Source organism: Lonchura striata, chromosome Z (assembly GCF_046129695.1).
Source record: "Lonchura striata isolate bLonStr1 chromosome Z, bLonStr1.mat, whole genome shotgun sequence".
Taxonomy (NCBI): domain Eukaryota; kingdom Metazoa; phylum Chordata; class Aves; order Passeriformes; family Estrildidae; genus Lonchura; species Lonchura striata.
In genome coordinates, this window is record NC_134642.1 from 4,155,098 (window position 1) to 4,182,453 (window position 27,356).

General features: G+C 38.0%; 1 protein-coding gene across 2 annotated transcripts in view; it reads right to left on the reverse strand.

The window, feature by feature from the left end:
- Positions 1-27,356, reverse strand: part of PIGG (phosphatidylinositol glycan anchor biosynthesis class G (EMM blood group)) — a 79,480-nt gene that overhangs the window by 28,004 nt on the left and 24,120 nt on the right. For both annotated transcript variants that reach the window (XM_021533887.3, XM_021533888.3), the window contains exons 9-12: positions 21,875-22,332; positions 14,790-14,981; positions 12,782-13,091; positions 3,483-3,646 (exon numbers count right to left, since the gene is read on the reverse strand). In XM_021533887.3, the coding sequence (XP_021389562.2) occupies positions 3,483-3,646; positions 12,782-13,091; positions 14,790-14,981; positions 21,875-22,332 (1,124 nt within the window). The remainder of the gene's footprint in view (positions 1-3,482; positions 3,647-12,781; positions 13,092-14,789; positions 14,982-21,874; positions 22,333-27,356) is intronic.

Below are 27,356 nucleotides of genomic sequence, written 5' to 3' on the forward strand. Positions count from 1 at the left end.
ATGCACTGAAACTCACAAAGATGTCTCAGGGACTGGAGCAGTTGACAAAATGAGAGGCTGAGAAAGCCAGGACTGTTTAACCTTGAGCACAGAAAGTTTGGCAGGGTTCTCACCAATGTTCATAAATGTCTCATGGGCAGAAGATGTACTCAGACTCGTCTCACTGGCGCTCAGTGAAAGGATGAATGATATACAACAAATTGTCCTTAAACACCAGTGAACGAGTGTTTAACTCCAAGTGCTGCCATATGCTGGAAGAGGTTGTTCAAGAAGACCCTGGAGTATCTCTGCTTGGTCTGGCTGACCCTCCTTTGTGCAGGAGGGTTGGACTCCAGACTCAAGTACTCTGTGGCTTCATAAATGCAAAGTGCCAAAAGAGGGAAGGGTATGTATGCCTACTTGCATTTAGGCTGTGATGTCCAGTGCAAAGCAGCTATGAGGAATTTCAGCAAGAAGCTCTGGTAAGCCAACCGAACTGATGCAGCTGTAAATTACATGGACTCTGCTACAGTGGCTGAAATTAACAAAGACAGCCTTGGAAACAGGCTTTCCTATCCAGGCCCATCTCCTCAGATGCAACAGTTGTTAAATATGCTGCAGAATTAAAGGGTATTTGCTAAGAATGACACTCCTGAGTGGATCTGGGCACATCTTAATCTTGCTCTCAGAACCACTATCAAAAACCAGGGGTGTGAATTTCACTGACCAAGGCACATTGCTATAAAGCAGTTAATAAGAAGCTTTTATAAAGAACATCCTAAAGCATCTAACACTTTAAAAAAAAAAGTTCAGCCTCCCATACACTTAAGAAAATACATGAAGTAGCTGACCTCCTGCCTTCTCAGTTTCAGCTTTGCTTCCAAGGAGTAACAAGTAAGTAGTAAGAATCATTTGGACAGCAATGGCAAAGCACAAGAATAAAAAATAAAAAGCATATAGACCAAGTTCTGAGCAGATTAACATACCAATTTAAACAAGTCCCAGCAGCTAGAGATTCCAGTCCATGTTTATGGACTGTTTCATTGAGGAAACAGCCTTACCAGTTGATTGAAATGAACCTTAGATCGACTACAGACACAAGCTGCTTGATGGAATCTACTTACGTAAGTGATGTGGGTGTTACAGGCCGTAGCTACCCACTTAAGAGCAGGTTAAGCCAGCTCTGTACCTGGCAACACTACTAGCTGAGATTTAATCTGCAAAAATTCAACCAGGAAAACATCAGAACAACAAGCAACACTACTGCAGAGACACATTATTTGAAGCAATATCAAACAAGTACAAATAGTCAAAGATTTTGTCACCAACGTTTTTCATTATTTTGTTAGAAGAGCTTTTCAAAAACATGCGGTATGTTATCATTTCCTCTTCATTGTATGTTAGTGTTCATCACAGTCTGCAGTCTAGGTTTTAAACAACAGTAACACTGCAGTTCTTTAAATTACAGGAGCTAATTGTTTTTTCTCCTCTTTCCCCAGACAATGCCACAAAGGCAGTGCTCTCTACTCTGCTTGGAATCCTCCAAGCTCAAAAAAAAGTGGCAATTCCACAGCACCTGCAGTATAATGAGGAAGAATTAAGAGTTGGACCACAAAAAAAAAAAATAATCCAACATGGCAGAAACATGGACGTGAACTGCTAAAATGGCACAGGCCTATTCTAAATAAATCACAGCAGAGGTATAAAGGAATTGGGGAAAACAGGACATTGACAGAATTCAGGCAATACCTAGATTCATGAGTAACATATTTACCAGAAGACAAGTGGCAACACTTCTTATATGTACTTCTTATCTTTTGTAAAATAGAGTGAAATAATGTAGAATACTTTAAGAGTTCGGATACTGGGAAAATGAATTGGTTGAGCAAAGTCGTAACTAAAACTAAACCAGGGAACATTAGAAAAAGAGTTAAAACTCAGTTTAGTGTTAAGTCAGCAGGTAGTAAAGAAAATTCAAGAAAGGGCTTTCTGAGGTTACACAAATCAAGACATCAATAATTAGTGTACTCTACATATACTCCTGCTGAAGCAAAAAAAAAAAAAAAATTCTAGAATGAACAGAGAAAAGACTGGCTTTCAGAAGTATTATACTCAAACACCAGTACTTAGACCTTATCAATTTAAGACTAAAGACAAAAGACAACTTCAGAGTAGCTGGGTCAGACTAAGAGGTAAGGTTCTACAGCGAGTCTCAATTCACAGAAAGGAGTGCATGAGTAGATCAATCCAATGGCCCAGCACTGGTCTGAATAAAACCCACAGCAACCAAGTCGAGACTGCTAGACATCTTTAGAGAGCCATGTAGCAGACAGGCAAATCAGTGAACAAAAGTTAATCACTCTGAATACCTGTTAAGGAGCATGTTAATCCAGAAAAATGGACACAGGGACTGTGCACAAATTTAGTCTGCTAGAACAGGTCGACCCCTCCTGGCTGAAAAAACCTCACTTGGTCAGCTGGTGATCTCACCCCCTTACACCTCTAATGAGCCAACACGAGTACACAGTGTAGGCATAGACCAAAACAGAGAAGCAAAAGGAGAAGAGAGAAGCCAGAAAAAAAAAAAAAACAGGGTGAGACCAGATGACACTGTGTAGATAAAAGGGAGTCAGAGATCGACAGATGTTGACAGGTAAGGCAAAAAGAGTAGATAACAGAGAAAAGACTCTTAGATGGTAAGAATTTAGTCACTGTCAAATGTCAATCCTGTGAAAATTCATGAAGTTTTGGCATTTGTGAATTGATATAATATGATATGGAATTCACAACTCCCCTATTTTAACATATTGTATCACTCAGTTTAAATACCCTCAATGATGAGATAAAAGCAATTTTAGAGAGTCCAATTGGATTTTATATGCACACTGCTAAATTACATTAGCATTTTACAACTGTCTTCTTAAAATTCTAATGCAATAATTCATTTTACTTTAACTCATCCACTACACAAGATACCCAGAAAAGTACAAATATTTTAGCTACAAAATACTGCAATAACCAGTAACATACAATAATATTAGTGTGTTTTATTTATAAAACTTTGCATGTCACTATGCCAAAGAAGGACTTTCAAAGAATACCATGTTAGTTAAGTCTGAATTCTATTCTAATACTTTAAAAAACCATTCTCAGGACTCAAGAAGTTTGAAGAAAAATGTTTCTAGGCAGAACATGCTGTCATTAAAAAAAAAATCACAAAATTTTAAGTAATTTAGCACAACAAACTGAGAAGTCATTAAGAAACAAAATTAGTAAAACATGCACATATATTCCCAAAGAAAAACTTCTGCAGATAAAATGGAACTGGAAGAGTTAGGTGAACTTATTCTGGAAAAAGTAACATGCATGTTTTTTATACAAAAGTAACTTTCAGGAAAAAAGATAATGTGAACAAGAATTTATTTGAAAATATATATATTTTATGGATGGTGTTTATAACCACAGTGCATAGAGGAGCATTACTTTAGTTCAAAAATTATTACCTGCTGACTTCAGAACTCAAGTAGCAGAGCAGATGGATGGCCCAAAGGAAAGGTCCTGCATATGTTGCAAATGCTGTGAGGAAGATAGCTGGTATCTCCACGTAGCTGTCTAGTCCCACAAAACCTGCTGAAATGTCCACAGTAGCAATGCCATTTGAATTTCCCTGAAAATAGAGATAAAATAGTAAATATTCATATACCTCCAAAAATACATTTAAAATACATTAGAATCATATTCATTATTGCACGCATTAAGGACTTATTCTTTAAATTGCTTTCCAGTACAGCCATATTCTTTACATCTGAATTTCAATAAAACAGCTTACCAAACAAGTGCTTATAATTAAAATTTACTGATTCACAAAGGCAGAAACAGCATGCTGTTTTGGGAGTTTTATTTTGTCTTCAAATTAACATGCCTATTGTTTAGTAAGTTACATTTAAAAATAAATTTAAATAAATAGCTCCACTTGCTGAAATCACTTGTTGAAATCACTTGCTGAAATCACTTGCTGATTTCAGATACATTAATGAAAAATATGTAATTTTTTTGCCACACAAGGTTAAAACACAAGATTTTAGGTCTGCTGCTAAAATTACACCAGGAAATAAATATTTTTTGCCCTTAGAGACAGCAGGGCTCTAATTTAGAGCTGTAATGGAACATTACATCGCCCACCTGCCTGCCTCACGGCACAAGTTCCTGCATGTAAACAGATTAAGACAGGCAAATTTAAAGAGGTTTCTCCTTCTCAAGTCTCTATGCCACATAAGATTGCATTGAAATAGACCAGAAGTCAATCTAGATAGCCTGAATCATCAATAAAAGGCATATAAACCTACCAAGAAAAAAACAGAAGGAACATACAGCAATTAGAGTACCAAGAGCTGTCATAGTCTGGTATGTTTTACCTAGTTTTCTTTTCCAGTGACCAGGACCACAAAATAACAAAGAACAATGTAAAACTGAAGGAAATGTTTTTCATTAAAAATCCAAAAATACTTAACTTCACCCAAATACCTAAAGTAACAAACATACCCTAAGATTAAGGCAGAATATTTCTTAAATTAGCAGGTCACAGGTTTCCTCAACCTAGTGAGAAAGCTCTCAGATATTCTTGCTGTACCTTAAGAAACTGGTCAGTGTCTACAGCACTGATATTCTAACAGCCATCAAACCCTCTTTTTCCAGCTACAGAATGCCAAAAAAACACTAATGTAAGGTCTGTCACCACTGATAGCCTTAGACTCGATCCCAGCAGAGCCTATGAGGAGTGGTGGCTCCCTATTTCCCTCAAACCTGACCTCGGATCACCTTAGTGACTGCAGTTCTTTTGACCTGCAAGTTACCCCAGCAAGGAAGTGCTATCATCAAATACACACTTCTGTCACAAAGCCCAGAGCACACAGGGAAGCACAAAAGATAGACAGCTTTTTTAGGTACATAACTAACTAGGCACCAGCAAAAAAACTGATCCTGAGACAGCTCTAAAATCTAAGAGAAAAAAGGCATCTGTGTTGATGGAACCATTCAGAGCCCATTATGAGCAGTCACCATCCCCAAACTCAGCATGAAGATATCTCCAGAATGTACAGGGAGCCTGAAGCTGTAAGAGTTGTATGGTATGGATTTTATCAACATGTCATCTTCACTTATGACTGTTAGTCTTCCTCATTTTGACTTTCATCATGTACCACTGTAGTAAATCACTGCACCAGTGTAATCAATTACTAGTGCAAGGTCCAGCAATGCCAGGAGCAAAGCACAGCATAACTAATGATTAACAGCTAAAAAAAATAAAATAAAAAGCATGTCTGTGCCCTACAACCTGTAATACGAAACTGTAAAAGAAAGCTGTAAAATAAAGCTACTCCTCAGGTTTAACCAGTATAGACTGAGGTCATGGCAAGAGCAGAAAGGCAGGTGTAGCACTTTGAGCACTGAGCAGGGATTTTCTCAACAAGCTAGAATTTGACAGAGACAGGTAGGGAGGGAACTTGCTCTCTTTTCCTCCAGTCCTTGTCCACAGCAGCAGGTCTTTTACCCACCACATCTATTTATTTTTCATTGCCCTTCTGCTCTGCATGACATATACAGAGCAGAAAAGCTGAGACACCAGGAGATCCTTCCTGCTCGTGTCATGAGGAGCTGAATTTACACTGTTTAATCCACATGCACATGGTTGATCTCTGGCACCTTGGGGCAACTCCTCGTGCCACTGTATGTGAAAAGAAGCAAGAATAAATGCAGCACTGCAGTGCATGTCACTGGTCCTGCAGAACCACTGCAGACAAAAAGATGTACTTCCTATGGAAGATAGTCAGGGCAAGTAAGGAACCTGGAGGAAGGAACAGGTTCTTCTTCTCCTCAGCTCCCTGCGTCCCTTCATCACAGGGGTCACTCCATTTGTCTTTGACTTTGTTTGAAGTGACATAGCTGCAGAACAAGGATGCACACATTTGGATCCACACACAACTCCAATCACACTGGGAAGTGCCTGAACATCTTACTCCTGCTGTGAATCTGCTGAGCCTCATGGATACTACTGCCAATGTGCTACTTGAAGAGCCCTGATGAGTAGTAAGAAGCATTTTTTCTTCACATTAAATATCTTTCTCCATGAAAAATCCATGTATTTACACTAAATTTTTATAGCTATAAATTTTAACACTCCACACAATAAATAACTGACAATTCAGAGTGCCTCCTTTTATTTTAATATATCACTCTAGTATTTCAGAAAAGGTTGGCCAGAAAGGTTCTGCTGTCTCCAGATAAACCTTGGAGGTTTCAAGACCCTGAGCCATCTAGTTTGACCTCACAGCTGACACTGAAAATGGGACTGAACTGTAAGCCTGTTGAAATAATTTCCAAAGTCAATTATCCACAATGCTTTGAAATCATAACAAGAAAAAGTTAAAATCACTTTAAAATGTCACTTAGTTCATCTCTTTACTTAAAGGCAAGGTGAATTAGATATAAATTATTCTAAATATACAAACCTATTCTGGTTTCCTTCAGTGATAAAAACCACCAGAGACTGGAATTGTGTTTTCTTTCTCCCATTCCACAGATATACTGCTCTAAGCATGGCAACAAAACCCTCAAGACTAATAAATAAATACATAGAATTTTTGTTCATTTATGAGCATTCACATAAGGAAATGATAATATTTTTAGCAATATTTACAGCAAAATAAGTTTTTAATGAGCTGGTTTATAAAGAGAAAAAGCCAAGTTATTTATTTCTATTCTTACTGCATTTTAAGGACAAATAGTAATGATAAAGATACAACACACTTTTGGGAAATGCCTGCTGAGTTACGAGATGTGGACAACTTGGGACTTAGGAGAAAATAATCAATTATTCAAGCTCATTGCAAAATTCATCAAGAGATTCTCAAGCTTGCAGTAATACCCTGAAAAATAAGTAGTATTCTGACTAAATGTATTCATTTAACCTATTTTTGACAATACTGGAGTATTTCAAACTTTGTTCACTTCATCAGTTCACACAAAGTGATAAATGCAGCAAAGACCTTAATTACATAAACAAGACCAGAAAACAAAGTGGGTTTACCCAGCTCCACATTAATAACACAGCACTTTATCCACACAATTTCTAAAATCCTCCAAGCACAAAGACTGCACAACTGGTGTGAGCAACCTTTTCCTCTGCTAACTATTCACAAAAAATCTTGCTAGAATGCTAGAAAAATGACATCACACATAGCCTTCCCATTTAATTTACAACTGTTTAACAAATTTGCCTTTCAGATCCAAACTGCCAGAGAGCAGAAAAGGACTTCCTTTGGTTCAACAAAGGAAGGTATGCTGGGAAATAAGTGTTAAAACAAGGCAGGTGAGAGCAGTAAGACAGGACTGCTCAGTGGCATGTCCAGGTCAGGGCTGGATCCAGAGACAGTGATCAGGGCTAGATGCAGCCCAGGGACTCCAAGTCTGTAGTGACAAGTTCAAGATTAGGCTAGAAAGCCCAATCATCAGGTCCAGGGCAAGATCAAGAAAGTTTAAGACAGGCACACACATATCTGCTTACACAGCTGGGATAAAGCACAGGCAGTAAAGCATCAGACTAATAAAGCAGAACCAGAATGGAAAGAAAAGCCAGGCCTCTCCCTCTGCTTTTCTCCCACCAGCTCCTCTCTCAATCAAGGACATGGCCTTCAAGTCTGCTAACTAAACTCTTGAGACAGGAGATGCACTCAGAGTTCAGACACAGATGAAGTGCACAATGCAAAACCAAGTGTAATTTGTTTTCAACCCATCTTTTTTTTTTCCCTACTTAAATTCAAAATCAAAAAGTTAGCTTCCACACCCAGGCACTTCATTTTTCCCCCCATGCTCATCAACTATAAGAATTGATTAGTGAAAAGTACTATCTGTTCCTGTCAGCTTTGCTTATTCTGTACACTTGGGATTTTTGTAGATCTACTTCCATGACATCTTGAAGGACTCTACAATACTTTTTTGAAAGAACAGTGCCTCGTTCATTACATATGCTATCCTGAAAAGGGCTATTTTTATTATCATATTCAAAAGGCCATCACTTACAATCTACACTCAGCAAGACAGTTACTGCTTTAGTCATTATGTACCATATTGTCTACCAAGATTTAATAACAGCTCAGCAACATGGGCAAGTCTCATTTACTTCATAATCACACCAAGACATGTGCAAAAAGTAGTCCTCCAAACCTCTCTCCTATTTCCAGATGGAAGCATTCATTTTTTCATACATATTTCTCTTCTCCTGTCTCATTTAGCTAGCACAGTTTAAATTTAGTATCCAATGTAATCTACATCACCAATGAATTTCAGTGGTAGTCAATTTTTGTATTTCAATCATAAGCCTGCTATTTTTTTGGTATGCTACATTAGATCTTTATGCCTGTCGGGAAACAAAAACCTTAGCATCACTGTGAACTCAGGCAGTTTAATACTGAGGTTCTAGTGAGCACAAAACTTGGAGAAACAAATCTAAAGAAGACATTTAAATCTATGCTAGCAGTACATATCATACCTAATATACCTAATAATACAGTTGTGCTTCCTTCACATCTCTCCCCTAGAATTCTAGCATCAGTATTGCTTGCTCCTGAGGCAGTAAAAAAATTACTGTTTATTACCAAGAGCAAGCTGAATAGAAGTCAGTACTGAAGGGGAGAATTTGATGGACCCCCTCCAGCAGAAACAGCCCAGCTGTACTTCCTTAATGTTTATTCAGTGTCTGAGAACAAACTAAGTCAGTCAAAATGTAAGAACTCAGCACTGATGGTCCTAGTCAGGACAGGTAGTTGCTAGACCTGGGACGCCTGAACTGTATTTAGTAAGAACAGTGTCACTTCCCAGGGAGGCAGAGAAGTAAGGTAGGGATCTGAAAGTTGTCACCAAGCAAAGACCTTCCTGGTTTTCCCACAAGGTAAAGATAAAATGGATTATTCAAACAATTAAAATCTGTTACTAAAATGGTATGAGTACATCCAGAACTCCACCCTCCATCACTCACTTAAGGAAGAGATAGAAAATGCACCCAAACAGAATCATCTACAGCTTCACCTGAGTCCCTTACCTATGGTACTCTCAAGATCCATGAAGAAAGCCTGAGTGCCTGCATCTGGCAAAGGAGATGTGAGTCAACAGGGAAAGGTTACCTCCATGTGTTTGGGAAACTGGTGTCTCAGTGCAGGGGATAGATTTTTTTTCCAAATGAGGTACACAAAATAGCATAAATATTGGTAAAAGTTGACCTGAAACATTTTTAAGATGTTCTGAATACAGAAAAACAAAAAGAGAAAGAAAGAGAGATAATAGAGGAAACCCTTCCCGTTCTATTACAATTCATTTGTCATTCTAATCAGTCTTTGGCATCATGAATAGGCACACATCTTAATTTTTGTGGACACACGCACAAAAAATTCTAGAAGACCGTTAGCATGTTCTTCTGAAATTGATACTTTTTAAAGGGTACTGTGCTAAAACACCTTAAGAATTCCTCAAAAATTTGCTAAACCATTGCTAATTCAAAAATATCTTTCCAAAGCTAGAGCTTTAATACATGTGATGGGACACAAAAATGCAGCTTCTTAACTGGGCCTGCACTTATTTCATACATCACAGTATGGGAAACAACATGCGGGGAAAAAGCTTTGCTGTGCTTCTAATAGAAGTTTCAATAAGTGACTATCACCCAGATTAAATCATTTTCCAGATCTTACACAGACAGGACATGCATAAAGACCACTTAGAAATCTGGCTCATAATAGAGCAATAAAGAATTTCTCATTTATGAGATTTGGATGCTGTGACTGAGCAACATGTCTATGTGGAAGAAAGTCAGAACTAATTTTTCAAATATCCTAAAGTTCACTGAAATCTGTTTCATACTGGAAGTTATTATTTCCAAAGGAAACACTTCTAGAAGAAATGTCAAAATTGCAAGCAGAGTGATAGGGCCTAGGCAGATGCTCTGAAATTACAGGATGGGCAAAAACACTATTTGCAGTCATGTAAAATGGAAATAACTACTTCCAGTCTTCTAAAAACAAAACAAAAAAAATCTCAATTGCAAGGGTAGTTGAAACTGCAAAACATTCATCATGAAAAAGAGCAGTCTTCCCCATAACACCAGTTTAAGACCACTAGAAAGCTGAAACAGATGTTACCAGATACTGTTATCTTCTATTGGTCTTGCATAAATATGTTTTTATTGGTGTAGAAAAAAACCCTTCAACACAGCACTGTAAAATGGAAAGATGTATCAAGCTCTTGCTAACTCTAACAGCTTATTTCTGGAAGATGTTTATAGCTGCTTCAAAGCTGATATAAATTCTTCCAGAAAAGTTAGTCCCAAATTTTTGGCATCATTAAGAGCAGAAAAGACACAACATTTAATCTGCCATATTAAATTTCCAAAACGAAACTATTACTTTAAGAAGCTTCTGTTTCCTTTTCCTTCATGCCATACTGGCTAAAGATACATGGCCTACATTTATCTAAGGCACATTCACTTCACAAGCACTTTTAACAATCTCCTCAGACAAACAAATAGATGCAGTCTAGGCTAGGAACCTGGACACTCATTTGGAAACTGCTCAAATGTTGAGTTCACAGAGCTGCCATCAGCAGCTTGAAGTCCATCTGGAGGCCATTCACTAGGGCTGATAGTGTTTAAGATCTTTACCAATGACCTGGGCAGTGGGATACAGAGCTCTCTCAGGAAGTCTGCCAGAATACAGAACTGGGAGAGTGGCAGATACAGCACACGGGTTGGCTGCTATCAGAGGTGCCATCAGAGGCTGAAGGAATGAAATGACAAGAAATTCAGCAAGTCCACCAAAGGGAAATGCCAAATCTAGCACCTGGGTAGGAATAAAATCATGTCTTTGGTGACACTGGGAACTAACCATATGGAAAGCAGTTTGCTAGAGATCAGCCAGCCATTGTCCTTTTTATGCAAAGACCAACAGCATCCAGGACTTCATTAAGGGCCTCCCTAGCTATATAAGGGAGATCTCCATTCTCTCTAACAAGCAGTGGTGAGACCCACATTTGAGTGCCTGGGTCCAATTCTGGGCTAGCCACCACAGAAAAGCCATGGGTGTGCCAGAAAAAGTCCACTGAAGCAGCACAGATGGTGGCAGGAACAAAGCATGTGTCATACAAGCAACTCCTTGGGTCTTTTTACTCTCCAGAGGAGAAAGCTCAGCAGGGATCATAACATTGTGTATAAATACCTGATGAGAGGAAGTACAGAAAATGTAGCTAGACTGTGACTTTCTCAGTCACCCAACAGTGACTAGCAAAGGGATGAAAAGCAATACACAGGAATAGAAATACAAGAAGTTCTGATAAAAATCAGAAAAAGCTTTTTTTTATTAGCTGGGGTGGTCAAGCTCTGGAGCAACTACCCAGGGAGCTTGCAGAGCCTTCACCTTTTTGGGTATTTGAAATAGGGAATGGACACAGTTCAGACCAACCCGGTCTGTTTGACCTGCTGATTCATGTCAGGGTCAGGTTGGACTAAATGATCTCCAGAGGCATCTCCAGAGGCATCTTCCAGCTTCAAATCTCCAGTAATTTCATGGTCCTGTGAAATTCTCAGCCAAGTGTACCAAGTATTCAGCATCACTGAAAACATTTATGAATCATTTGCTGCTGTATGAAAAAATCTGAACCATTCTTTTCCAGTCTCTTTTCCACTAGGATTTTTGTGCCAACATCCCCACCATTAAATTTTTGGTAGCTGTTTTTGTTTGGTACCTCAGTATAGAGATGGCTCTGTCTTCAGCATTTTGCCAGCTGCACTAAGGGGTGCTCTCAGAAGGCTGCAATCAAAGCTGACTGCCTGGACAACAACATTCAAACATACAAAAGCCACTCAAGCAAGACATGCTATGCCCTCTAAACAGGAAAAGTGGGTAGGAAGGGATGAATCATAATGACCTTACCTGCGTGACCAATTCCCTATCTACATATACTATTCTCAGTCAAGCCAACCCTCACTCTGCAGTTACAGTACCCTCAGCTTGACCAGAGATTCAACATCCCCAGCCATGGCTCAGAGGTAGCCAACAAAGGTCTCACACTCAAATTTTGCAAACCCCACCTCTTAAACCTGATTCCCAGGTTAACAAATGCTCTCTTTAGACAACCTGCTATGCTAAGGTTCCAACAATACCAGAAGTAGAAAGATCCTCTCCAGCTTCAGTGCAAAGCAAAGTTTTTGTAGAATTGCAGCCTTATTTGCAATGTAGAGAACTAGGCTATTGAAGTTAGGAGTAAGGCTCCTTAGGAAAGAAAGTATTATTTGATACAACAAGAAAGAAAATTAGTTCTGGTTCTCATAAGAGATATTATATGCCACAGTACTTTCTTTCAGTCTTAAACAATATATAGACCTATCGTAATTCTCAATAACCAGTGACAAAAGCCACCAATCTTTTACTGGTATGAATCAACTCAGATGAAAATTTTAAAGTAATTATCACCTGAAAAGTACTTATGAGGCCCATTAACAGACCAAAATCATTCTGGTATAGGTCTCTGATCTTTGTAATACTTTTGGAAATCAGCACTGAGGATAAGACACTAAATTATGCATCTTTCCCTGATTCTGAAAACTAAACATTATTAAAGCATTTAGAAACTAAATCCTTCTGAGAACCCAGTAAACTCTTCCACTGTAATATTTAGTTAGTATTTTATTCACAATGGACAATATTTCATTGAAAAACTATTCAATTTCCCACCTCTGCAGCAGAGGGAGTATTCAGCTTACCTGAAAATAGAAGAAAGCTTGGCCAAACCAGTAGTGCATGATAGTAATCTGTGCTGCATCAAATTTCAAAGGTATCCAAATATATTTTGTCATCATTGTCTGAATCAGCAGACAAAACACCAAGACTGGCAAATTGTGAGGTCTAAACAGAAGAGCTGCTAGTAGAACCAATCCACTATATACTTCCCATAATCCTGTGCTCTTTGTGTTGGAGTCTGCAGAAATAACCTGTGACTTTAGTAAATCTTTAGTGCCAGTGAAGACTATGCCAAGAACAAAGACATAAACAAAACGAGCTTCAGTAATCCCCCTAAAGAGAAAATAAAATTGAAAAAAAGTTAATAAAAAAATAAATAAACCAGAAGGATTAGTTACTTACTAATACCTACTTCAGAGCCTTTCAAGACAGGTCAAGACCAACTAGTTCTGCCAAACAGGTTAAATCCAAGGCTAGTATTTTTGAAATCCCTAAGCAATTTCATTACAAAAAAATGTACATTTTAAATTGTAAGTGTAATCAGCACTTACATTATCTTCAAACCACTTATAAATTCATTTGCCTCTTAATTTCCAGCTTCTGAAGGAAACACAGCATGTTGTCCAAAAAAGTTGACAAGAACAAGGATCAGTAAGCTTAAAAACTGTGACCTGCTGTTCTAGAAGTTCAAGGTCTGAGAAACTAGGACTGAAAGGGACTACAGCAAGTCATCTGATCCAATCTTCCTGCTCAAGGTTCAAACAGGGTCATCCTAGAGCACATTGCACAGGATTGTGTCCAGATGGTTCTTGAATATCTCCTGTGAGGGAGACTCCATGCAACCTGTTCCAGAATCTGGTCACCCTCACAGTAAGGAACTTCCTCAAATTCAAGTTGAACGTCCTGTGCATCAGTTTCTGTCCATTGTCTCTTGCTCTGCTGCTTGGCACAACCAAGAAGAGCCTGGATCCATTCTCTGACACCTCTTTCGGAGACACTGCTGAGGTTGTCTCTCAGTCATTCTCTTCTCAAGACTGAGCAGGCCCAGCTCCCAAAGCCTCTCCTCATTGAAGAGAAGCTCCAGTCTCCTAACCACTTTCAGAGTCCACCTCTCAACTCACTCTAGGACCTCCATGTGTCTCTTGTCCTGAGGAGCCTAGAGCTGGACACAGAACTCCAGATGTACCTCACCAGGGCTGAGCAGAGGGTCAGGATCACCTCCCTCAACCTGCTGGCAATACTCTTCCTAATGCACTCCAGGATCCCATTGGCCCTCTTGGCTCCCAGGACACACTGCTGGCTCATGGACAGCTTGTTGTCCACCAGGAACCCCAGGTGCCTCCCTGCAGAGCTATTTTACATCAGCTCACCCCCCATTCTCTGCCCAACTCTTCAGCCTGTTGAAGGCTGCACAGATGTGCCATTCAGCCAAGACCTAAGTGTCCACTCATCCAGTCCACACTTCTTGAGCTTGTCTTGAGAGTATTGTGAGCTGAAATCAGGGTAGACAACATCTACTGCTCTCCCCTCATTCATCCCTGTATTTGTTTCATTCTAGGACCAGTCACGTTAGTCAAGCATGATTTACCTTTATTGAAAGCCCACGTTATAGAACACTCAACTGCAAAAGTAAGGTATGTAAAAGCAGCTCTCTGAACTACCAAGCACTTCTGAAACTATGTAGCTAAATGAGCTTGGCTTGTGCTCTGCTAGATGTGGCAAATCCATCTAAAAACAAGAGATGGCACATTTGGAGTTTTTTTGCAGCAAAAAATATAGAGTATAACTACTAGATTTTCCTTACATTACTTTTTATATGACTGGCTTCTCATCTGTCACAGTGAAAAGGACACTTCATGTGGCTTAAAATCAAGCACACATCACAAAAATTCAGTGCTGGTTACCTACAAACTACAATTCTGTTAGTAAGAATGTAATTCCAATCTAGAACATCCTGTTGAACTCACCCCCAGATAGCCAAAGTTTTCAACACCTTGCTAGAAAGAGTTACTTATCTGCTGATGAACTTACTTTGAAATATCTTTGCCACCATGTTGCCATGGAAATGTGACATTTCCAATAGCTGCCCGGTAACTGTAGACTCCCAGGAGCCCCAGTGCCATAGCAATTTTTGAAACCAGGGAGCATCTTCTCTGAACCAGAAAGAAGATCATAAGAAGGGAGACTGCAGCCAAGAAGGAGAGTTCAGATTTATGTTCAGAGCTGGGAAAAAAAGAAAAAAAAACCAAACCTTTTAAAAAACACTAATTAGTGCTAAACATATTTGGTAAAGCCTTATCTACAGCACTGTATTAAACAAACTGTATTAATTAATGCAGTACCAAATTAACTACTGCAGTGGTGTCTGTTATGAACTTTCCAAGAGGTATGGTAAAATATTTTAGTATTTTTGGAGAAGCAGTTTTATTAATGAGGTTTTATATTCAAGCATGCATATTAAAAGTGTAATTATTGTGTTCCACTATATGCTAGTTATTCTGTTAATCATATAAAAACTGAGCTGCATATTGCACAATAGAAAAAGGCCTACTGCTTTTAAACTAGTTTTGTTATTTATGCATTTTGAAAAAGTGTTTTTCTTATACTACAGTATTTTATTTTCTAGCACTACACGAAAGACTTTTGCATTACAAGATTAGAAGCTATCTTTTGAAATAACTACATAAGATTTGTTTAATTTTAGACAAATTACCTACCCTAACCACCTATAGAACATTTTACCTACCCAAAATGACCAAAAAATATTTACATAGGTTAAAACACACACACACACAAACTCATTAGCGCAATATGATTCCCTTAAGCAACTATAGACCCTTGTATCCTGTCAATACATACAAGAGACAGACAGAAAATTTGCATCATTGGTAGAGAAGATCACAGATACAGCTTGTTTGTTTGTTCCCCTGCATCTTAAATAGGTAACACTGATTCCAGAAACAAGGGCATTCCACCGAACATGCTGCCAGTGTTGTATATTTAAATCTTCAGTAGTAGGAACCAGCACTGCAAAATGTAATGGGGTAAGGCAAAGATCTGCACCCGCCCCCTTAACATGTAGTTTCAGAAAACCTGCTGTAGTCCAAGAATTGCCAAGCCATGCCTACTGAAAATATTCCCAGTATCCCAAATAATATAAAACCACTTATTTTGTTAAATTTGCCTTCAGTTAAGAACAACATGTAGATTTTGAGAGCTAAGGGCTCCATCTTCTGTTTTCCACAACTCAAAATCCCATTATAAAAGATTACTAACTTCAGGAAACTAACAGTGTGCCTGGGCTGTTTCCTGCATTAAATTCAATCACGCTTATGAAACTCCAGTTTTATCTCTGATTTAATAAAAATTATTGTACTTCAGAATCAAGTTTACTTTCCTATTCCCTAGTATACACTTGAGAATATCAGGAGTGACACTTATCAGGAGCTTGACCAATAGTTGTTCCAAATGTTGTGCTTGAAAAGTCATGGAGGAAAGGTTGTAGGGCAGACAAATAATCCTGTTAGTTCTGCATTCAGGACTCAGTCAAGGAGCTCGTACACCTTAACACAATTCCAAGAGATGCACTGTTCTCTGAAACCCAGTGGAGAAAAATGAGAGGCATAAGACCTAGAATACTATGAGACAGAAAATGTAGTCTACAGAAAACATAGATATTTCTCCTCCTAATTATTCTTCCTCTACCATGAAGAGAGCAGAAACAGTGGACTCATGCAGCAACCTATGAAGATAATGTAAGCATCACCTTCTTTATGATCAAAATATAACAAACTAATTTAGTAGCCACTAAATCTTTCAAATGAGCACTTACAGAAAACTCTAAGCATTCCAGTCATATTCTCCTTGGCTAGTCATTCTATGAGAGCAAAACGAATCAGGGATAAATAAAAGCACACATCATCATCTTTGTCTCTTTATCTAAAAAAATCAATATACATTGAGTTTACATTCTTGACTGCTAGCACAGGGATTAACATACATCTCATGTCCAGGTCTGCTTGAAACTTCTGTGATCTCTTGTTTGGAATTTTTTTGGATCATATAAATCTGTTGGAAAAAACCCTACCCGTGTGTTTCATAGCATTTGCTGAAGAAACAAGGAAAGAATTTACAGCCAGCAAAGTCAGGTCAGCACAAATCACCTACAGTTTCAATGTTTTCCAGCCAAAGTTCTTACAGTTAGACAGCTAAAAGATATGTAATTAGCATATATTTTGAAAGGCAATGGTAGTTGTTTAACACAGAGTCCAATCATTTAGCAAAGTTCTAAATGGTTTTGATAGTCTGCTCAGAAATACAAGCACAAACAAGCCACTCTGATCTCAGCTGCTGGGTCCTGTGTTTTGCACAAACCACAAAACTGAAAAGTGAAGAACCAATAGCTCCCTGAGAGAAAATCTGGTGAGAAGGGAAGGAAAAAAGAAGACTTTGGCCCTATCTTCCTACTGTAACAGCTTGTTAGGTCTACACTCATACTCCTGGTAACAGAATGAAGGTTGAAGACATTTTCTTCCACAGCTTGGACCTCACCTTATTACTGCAAATACAAGTAGAGTGAAATGAATTATATATGTGCATGATTAATAACTTAAGTGGATAGGGTCTTTTTTAATTGTTTCTTTCATTTTACAACCAACACACAGAAATCACAAGGTGTGCTAGCTTTGAGGGGAATGGCATTTGGGGATGCTTAAGTACATTATTTAAAGAAAATGTTATCTTCCCATGCTGATGCCTCTTGTCACTTCTCTTCAAGCTGACACTGCCATGTAGCATCTCTGACACATTTCAAGTATCAGCACTGACCAAGATTAGCAGCCAAATAAAGCTAACTGAATACCAACCCATCAGAAAGAAAACCTGACTTCCAGTCAGATTTAGATTGCATGTTTTCTTCCATTTCATCTACTGTCTGATTTTCTTTTGCTCTTTTTCCCATCAAAGTATTTTTCAGTTTTCACAGTCTATCTGCAAATAACAAAGAACATTTTTTATTTCAGCACTGCTGAATGCTTTCCTAGTAGCCAATTTCAACACACTATAGATAGATTGATTTTCTGTGTTTTGATGCTTACATCAAACAGGAAAATCTGGACAACAGTTTCGCTGTTTTAAATGCTGAGCCCCTTAAGCACTTTCTAGTTAAGCAAAATCCTAGAATAAGCATGAGCACAGATGTCCAAAAGATCAATACAGGGGAACAAAAAAAGAGGGCCATTTGTTCATTAGTTTATCTTAGAGACAAAACAGAAGGCTGTCTAGAAAAAGCCTGATCAGCCCAAACTCAAACTAACAACAGCACACATGATCTAAGTAAAGTTCCTAATTCTTACTAGTAAAAAACATGCTATTACGACATAACTACACCAATTAAACTAATACTAAAAATAGAATAACAATCAACCTTAGAGACTAGCATTGCATTTTGGGAAGAAGAATAAGTGCTTTATACAATTCAGTTTATTACTAACTTTTAATTCATGCTCTAAGGAAAACACATCATCCCAATACTGATTAAATCACTAGGGAAACAGACATCTCTACAACCCTAACATCATGTGAAGGAGAAGGAACAAAGATGTTAAAACCCCTGACCAAAGAAAATGCAAGCATGCTGGCCAAATAGGAATTCCCAGACACTTTACAGACCACAGGATGTGTAAAGATTTAGCTGCATCATTGACTAACCTTTCCAAAGCTTGTTCAGTGAGCCATAAAAGAGTCATACTCTCAACTATATCCCATTATTCAAATCTAAAAAATGTCATACTTCAAATATTACTAACCTTTTAACTCTATATTGCAACTAAAGTTTATGTCACCATGGACACATACATAATGTTCTCTGTTAGGCTGAAAATTGCTCCATTGTTTTAAGTCAGGATGTAGCCCCACAGTAGCCTGAGCCAACATGTGCCAGGGCTGCCAGGGCTCTGCTCTTTCATTTGGTCCCTAAACACAGCAGAAGTAGCTTCACCCATGAAAGGGAGAAGGCAGAACTGTGACAGTGACAGTCCTAATCACATATCCTCTTAACCTGCCATGGCACAACACTCTGGACTGTTGCATAAGCTTTTTAAGCCTCCCACAGTACAAGGTAGGTAATCATTGCTTCTTTCTCATTTAGATTTGAAAGGTAAGTGGGTTTTTGTAAGGAATGCTTTACAACATCAGAAAGAAAAAACAGTTTGTCTGCAGCACTTCAAAAGATGTAGACACTTCCATGTTCTCTTCATACAATAATTTCAACAACAGCAGTGCTGACTTGTATACACTTCCCTTCCTGCATTCCTGCTACTAAGCCAGCCCACCAATTGCCTGCCAAGACTGATGGTAAATCAGAGTGAGACGAGATCCAACTGAAAGCCAAGAGTTTTCCATGCCATCTTGAGTTATTTTTCCAGACACATCTACTCAGTGATGTAGTAGCTCACCATACTTACACAGGAACAAGTAAAATATAGGCCAGTGAGGTGAGGAGAAAGAGAGCAAGTTTGCTGCCTTGTATGGCAAAATATAGAACTTTAGCCAAATGATCAGTCATAGCCTAAGACTACAGATGTAGAATCTTTTCTCTTCTGATGGCTTCAAGACCTAAGCAAATACACTCAACATGAGGCCATAATTTGAGGAAGAAATTAATTTGTAAAATTCTGATGTTATGTTTTGGTATCTAGCTGCTATTCTTCAACCTTACTGAAGGGGGAGGCAGGACAGTTTTAATAATAGGGCTGTGATGGCTTTATGAAGGAGATTACTTTATCAACCTGACAGATTTTTGTGATGAGACAAGCTCAGTGGAAGAGCACAAAGCAGACATTGTTTATCTGTGCTTTAACGAGGTTTTTAACACCAGCTCCCATAACATTCCCATAGGCAATCTCATGCTATAAAAGTGGACAGTCAGGCAGACTGAAAAGTACTCAAATGCTGGACTCACAGAGTTGCCATTAGTAGCACAAAGTCCACCCAGAGGACAGTCACTATCTGTCAACCCTAGGATTTGGGCATTGCCCCCATCGGGACCCACACTGTTTAATATCTTCACTAATGACCTGGGCAGTGGGGCAGTGCCCCTTCAGCAAGTCTGCACACAATACACAGCTGGGAGGGGTGGCTGTTAACAGCTGGTGGGTCTGCTGACACTCAAAGGCCCCTTGACACCCTGGAGAAATTGCCCACTTATGAAGTTCAATGAGCACAAGAGGAAAATCCTGCACCCTGGAAGAAATAGCTACAAATATCTGGACAGACTGGGTGCTGACCATCTTCTCAAAGGTGACTCGAAATGCCTGGGTGGACCCTGACTCAACAATAAGCAAGCAACGTGCACTTGTAGCAAAGACAACCAACAGCATGTGGAGCTGCATATGCAGAACCCTACCAGAAAATGAAGGAATGTTATTTCTCACCCTGAGTTCAAAAAAACAAAACAAAACAAACAACAACAACACAAAAAAAAAAAAAAAAAAAAAAAAACACATCAGAAAACTAGAACAGATGTAAAAATGTAAAAAGCTTTGGGTTTGCCACAGTAGGTTGTTTGGAAGGTCTTTGGAAGTTCTTGACAGGCAACTAGTGTTAGAGCTGGGCTTATAGGATTTGCCACTTTTGTTATGAATTAGGAAGCACCTGCACTATCTGCAGTCTACACTCCAAGTGTGTTATCCCCCTGACCCCCTGAGACCCCCACAGGCCAAGGCTACAACAGGTTTTGCTACTTTCCAGGCATACTTAGCACCAGCAAATCAGAGGTGGGAGCATACTAAAAGCAAGACAGGATCTTTGAAAGTTAAGTCCATGCATGCACACACAATTTTTAGAAGCCTGGTAACATTTCTGGGAGACCACATGAGTAAAAGTATGTATCTGAAACAAACCAAATTTTTCAACTGCAGGAGTATCAGATCCTTGTTTCCTGGCCTTGTGGCACCAGCACACTCCAAGGAAAAGGACTGACAGTCTGAAGAAAAAATCTGGCTCAGGACATTGCTGGGCAAATAAATCTTCCGCAGATGCTCAGGATTAATTGTAAAAATCCTGGCAGTCACACCAAATCACACTTCATTGGCTTAGCTCATAATGAAGGAGTGAGTTATCTATCATATAGACTTGATGTAGGAAATATGACATTTTTTTCTCATTTCCTCACCTCAAAAGCAGAAATGCATGGTGAAAACTCTGGTATAGAATAACCACTATAATGCAATAAATTCCCTCGTAACTCATGTCTTTCAGCACTCATGCCTGTCACTGCAATCAGCATTTCATCTGTGAGGCTGGCAATAAATAACAAATCTCATATAAGTTCATTTGCTCATGTAATTTTTAATGAATGATGAATGACATTTCATCCATGTGTTGTAAAATACTGGTAAGAAATCTATTTATCTTACACAGCAGAGCCTCTTCATCTGCTGTTTGCAAAACATTAACTAGACAGTCAAAAAGTATTGCATCTCCATCCACTAACTTAAGTACATGAGACAGTTCAAGTATCACTGAATAATAACTGTAGTTCTTAAAATACTGAAAAGTATTAGAAAAAGCAGAAGCTCTTCTCTGCTGTACTTTCAGTTATAAAAAATCTCCTTCCTTGTTTATCATATTACACTCAATAAATTCCTTCAGCTTTTCACCCACACATTACAAGCATGCAACAGACAAGGAAGAATTCTATGTGTGGCATCTTCTCTTGTGACTTCATAAATTTTGGAATTATGCAGAACCTTCCTGCCTTAATTTCAAAAGTTTCATTCTATTAAGAGACTTTTAATTTCTCAAACCAGATACTGTTGACTTAAACATGGAAAATATTTACTTTTTGCTTCTGATAAGCCTATCATGTATAATTGGCATTAATTAGATAAGTCGTGGTGCAGGGCAAAGATTATAAACTATTGATAGTACACAAGGAATTACTCCTGCATGAAACAGAAATGAAAAATTCCTTATGTCGTGTCATAGTTTATCTGCTTGACATGTTTGCAGCACTTTCTGATCAGAAACCATATAAAAAACACACATTTCACCAAATTAAACACACGTTAATTTTTAAATCAGGCAGAAAATGTGACAGGAAATCAGATACCCACCTTGTCAACCAGTGTCCAAAGTCTGGCCGATGAGCCCACTGAACACCTGTCTGATTCAAGGATCGAAGCAGCCGACAGCAAATAAGGATGATCCATGGAGTTGCTAAGCTTATCCACTTATCTGATCCTTTTATGAATTCAGATGAAGAGCTGGCCTTGCCCAGTTTTGAATTATTTGCTGCTGGAATGTCTATATTCTTGCACTCGGAGGATTCTCCGATACTGTCAAAATTTTGTTTCACATTGGTGCTATGTTGAGGGTCACATTCTTTCAGAAGAAAATTATTTCTACAAAGCTCCTGACACAGCACCAAACAAAGTGTATTGATAAGAAAATACCAGGTTTGATGTTCCTCTTCTATAAAACTGCTTGCCCCCAAACTCAAAACATGGCCGAGAGTTCCAGCCAGAATCAGGACATCTATTTCTGACCAGTTATAACTGGACACAACAGGATTCTGTAAAAAAAAAAAAAAAAAAAAAAGCACTGGTGAAAGAGTATGTAGAACTTTCCCTTGTAAGCATTCAGTGTGCTTACAGCACTGAAAAGAAAATAAATATCAGGATAACTTATTTCTATCTTTAGAAATCTCAACATTTCAGTGAAGCATACTCAGTACTACAACATAGCAATAATTTTAAAAATTGCATTCTGAATAAGGAATAAAACTTCCCTATGAATAATCATCACAACTGTATAGATTAAGATTCCCTACCACCCTGTAACAGAAGGTTCAAGAGAAGTTCATGCCCTCTTGCATATTTGTAGAAGCAAAAATAGAAATCCGGCAGTAATTTTGAGATACAGATAATAGGCAATTCTCTAGTAGTTGAAATTTTTGTTATCTTCAACTCGATACAGTGACAACCTTCACTACTCAAGTTAACAAAGTTACTGCCTGATGGCACTCTTAACCTTGCTTAGCTTGAAACACGTGTTTCATCATAAAAACTACTTTAAACTGTTACCCATCCATTATTTACTTTACAAACTGTGCTTATCTAAAACCACAAATTTTTTTGTGTAATGCCTTCATTAGCTCAACTTCTGTTCTCAGCAGATAATTGGAATTGCCTTACCATTACAACCTTCAACGATAGGGCTAAAGAGAAAGGGCATGAGGAAGTTGAGAGTACCCAGTTTATTGATGTTATCAGATAAAGACCCATTTCAGCACACAGAGAAAGCCATAAAAAGACCACAGAGAGACACAAATGTGTTAAGTATGCACTAAGGAAGATCATAAAGATGACCAAAACTCTTCAGCCATTAATTGATAAGCCAGTAAGAAATCAGAGGCATAGCTCTGAAGAGCGTCAGTCTGCAGTCTGTAACAGGTAAGGGAGAAGCGACAGTACAGAGGCATCACAGACAGAACCAACTCATTAAAGAGAGTTTCAACAAAGTGTCAAGAGTGGGGAAGAGGGGTGGCGAAGAACATGCTGGAAACAGGGGCAAAGTAAGAGGAGAAAGGATTCAGTTCCATACAAGCAGGAGCCAGTGCACATCTCTGAGTCCTGTGACTGTGGTCTATCCTGTCTTACTAAATCCTCTTCTATACCCACTCCCTGTCCTACCTGTGGGTGTTTCAAGATGCCACTGCAAGTAGCTGGGGACAAGACTGCATGTGAAAACCTTGAGACCAGAGCAAGTAAAAGCAAGAAGCAGAGGACACTAGAACCACCACAAGCTGCCTTAACAAACAGGCTAACATACATGCTTGTGAAGAATTTTGGGAAAGACACTGTCAATACACTGACATACATTACTGTTTTATTTCATCTAATTTTGCACTATTACAGAATATTATGCAGAATCTCTTAAAATGTATTTTAAGCACCTAATGAAACAAAAATTTAAAAGCCAGATTGAAAATACTGCATGCCATTTTTACTTCACAACAAAGATCTCTGAAACTACTTTCACATTCACTTCTTTAACTGCGTATTTTAACTACATCATCCTCCTACATTTGACCTATGAACAAACTTTGAAAAAAATCTTGAATATTCACAGGGATAAATTTCGAAGAGAACCTACTAAATTAAAAAATGCACAGTGTACTACAATTCCTATATGGTTTAAGTCATGTTAATAAAAAATGAAACCAAGCTGACCTTTCTTTGATAACAAAAAAGCAGGTATAAACAATACAAGTATCTCTAAGCACATTAAATGCAATATCACTTGTGTTAATGACTTACTGACAGCAGCATTATACTTTTTTCAATAAGCAAGACAATGTAACACAGAGGAGACAACAAACATATGATGCAAGAAGATAGTTAGCATTATTAGGAATTTTTCTTTAGGGGAAAAAAACTTTTGCAAAATCCAAATGTAATGATTTGTATGTGAAAGAATGCAGGAGCTATAATTACAATTATGACCTAGTCACACCTTCTTCATTTCTTATGTTGTTAAAGAACACATTACATAAAAGTAATTTCACTTTAAAAAACCCAACACAACAAACACAAACAAAGACACAAATAAAACCCCCCACAACCAAAAATGTCCCCATGAGGTTACACACAAAAATAATGGGGGGAAAAATACCAATAATTAGAAAAAATACCCAGGTTCAATCTAAATTTATTAGCACTTGAAATTTCTTTGGTGTTCTAAAGACCACTCAGGTTTGTTTAGTACTCTATTCTGAAAAGCAAATACCATAAGCTGGTATTTGGAACAAAAGGACAAAGTAGTCTCTGCAAAGACCAAAGAGCAGGAAATTCACAAAGCTGGGACAAAAACAGTACATGACAGATCTTCAGCAAGTTTAAATTCCAATAATTCTATCATGCTGACCTTAAAGATCTTGGCTAACTAAATAAATGAGCATGTAAGCACCATCTGCTTGCAGAGACAAAGGAATCTGAGATTCTAAATAAATGAGAATGAACAAGTCCATGATATAATTTGTCTTCTTTGTAAGACAAAACATAAAATCTATAGAAGGATTGGTCTCTTGTATCTGGTTTCTGTCAGCAACTGATATGAAAACTAAAGAAGTGATGCATTATCAATAGGGAACATACAAAAACGTCATTAAAATGATGGCTGTAATGTGAAATGTCCCACGTCAGAAATCTGTATTTCTTGCCTGCTTGTCTCTCATAACTTCAGTGAAAAAAGAAAAAATTACTCCTACATTTACACCAAAGGATTAAAATCCAATGACATTTACTGATAAACCACATTTCAAATCAGAGTTAAATCACTATGCAAAATTAAAAATTATAATGTAAATTATAATCTCCTGAGCATTGATAATCTTAAGAAATTCTCAAAATACCTTCATCAAGGTTTTCTAAATTTACTTCTAATCCCTTATATGTTAACTGTGCCTTATTACAAATGCCATGAGTATGGTGTCATATACAGTCTGACCTTAGATTATTTAAATTGTACCTAGTTTTTAGATTTGGTTTAAAGGCATTGAAATGTAGGTCTTATTCTGATGCTCACAATTCTGTTTCTCCAGCTGCTGAACATTTCCAACCCTCAGGAATTCAGCGGACACTAAGATACTAAAAATACCTGTATGACTCTCCGTTTGTTTGGTATCTTGGCAAAAAAACCAGAAGCTTTTGTTTAGAAATCTTTAAATGCCAGGCTTCAAATGATGTAAACATATCATCTCCCCAGTCAAGGCGACTTTAACAACTGATGTATCAGCACCAGTATTTAAGCAACACAGAAACTGACTTCTCTGCATTATCTTTGAACATATGTTGCTAGCTTGAGAAAGTGTCAGTACATAAATGACAGAGTACATGCACCTTTGATCATTAAATTTTGAAACTTCTTCACTTTGAAATAAAGCCTCCTATAGTCTGTGTTCTCTTATTCGGGTTATGGGGTTTTTTTTTTGTATTAACCATCTACAGGTAATGCCTGAGAAATTCTGCAAATACTTTTCAGATGAGAAACATTTTATTTTTCATGCTTACCATCACTCACAACTTAAACACTTATCATTATGTTCCCTTCTGATACCTGAGCTCCCTGAAGCCATGATTCTCTATGTTGGTAACTTTTCCATGACAAAGTACTACAGATCACACTTGCTCCTACATTTTCACAGCAGTTTGGGATCCTTTTTGAATGCTATCTGATAAGGACACCACCCAATCAGCTTTTGTCTCCCAAGTCAGTAAATGTCAAAATATTTATGCACAAATGCATAAAAATGTTAACATTTTTTAATTCATCAAGAATATCAAAAAAGGAGGAAAATCAAAAATACTGTTAAATGAAAAGGTGCTTTAAAATAAACTAAAAGAACAATATTTTGTAGATGTGATAAAAACCCACTACAATTCTGCATAATGAAAATTCTCAAGCCCTCTACTTGACAAGCCTTAACTTCTGTACTCTAGTTGCAAAAAAAAGGTAAGTTTTTATTTCTATCAGAAACAGGGGATAAAAAACCCACAATTAGTAGTAGTAAATACCATGCTTAAATCAACTACCAAGCAATTACATTGAAACTATGAACAAGAAATTTAAATTTTTAATGATTTTCTGGAATTCATAAAGGGCTGCAGAACTATTTAAAGCCTGAAGTATCATTAAAAGAAGGGACTGGTTCTGCTAGAAACACAGCAATCAGAATCTATAAATAACAATCAGGAAGCAGATGCTAACATTGCCTGCACTGGTCTTCAGAAAATTCATGAACTTGGTAATCAGTTTCTATATTCAGCTACAGTGGGGGAAAAAAAGCATTACAAATGAGAAGCACTTCAGAGAAATCTTTAGAAGTGAACGGAAACAATTTGAAGGAAAAAAGCTCTGAAGCCATTAACAGGAGAGCTTATCTTAATTACTTTTAAAATACCTACATTTTATCGTATAGCTTGAGCTTAGAAAAGGCTTTTCAGCTTTTTTTCTTCAACCAGAAAAGCCAAGATTCAGGCTTCTATTCCCACCATCAGAAGACGAGGGCTTTAGAATTCTTTCAGAAGTGGACTCCACAGGCAGATTTGCAATGTGGAGATGCACAGGTCACAAAACACTTGGATTCAGAGCTACTTTAGCATAAGTGATACTCACAACTCACACAGAAGGCCCTTCGAGATCAACACACGGTGTACAAAAACAACCCATTTCTCCCCCAAAGCCTAGGCACTCTACTGGAGAGGGGATGAAAAAGGGAGATGAATGTTTGGAACACATCTGCATTACAAGCAGCACCAGATTTATACACTGCTCCTTTCACCTCCTCCAGGCTCTGTATTTGTCTAAGCAGACCCAAAAAAACCCCCACCACATCATTCTACAACAGCCTTGAGACTGGTCAAAATGTTATTCAGAACCAAGTCACTGCTTTTACACATATCTAGAATGAAGGCACATACTAACTAAACCAAATAAATATTTCAAGCTTTCTTTGGGACTTCAACAGAGACAGCAAAGCCTCTCTAATGCGACAGTTACCTATGGAATAGGAGTGAAGATAGGACGACAAAAATT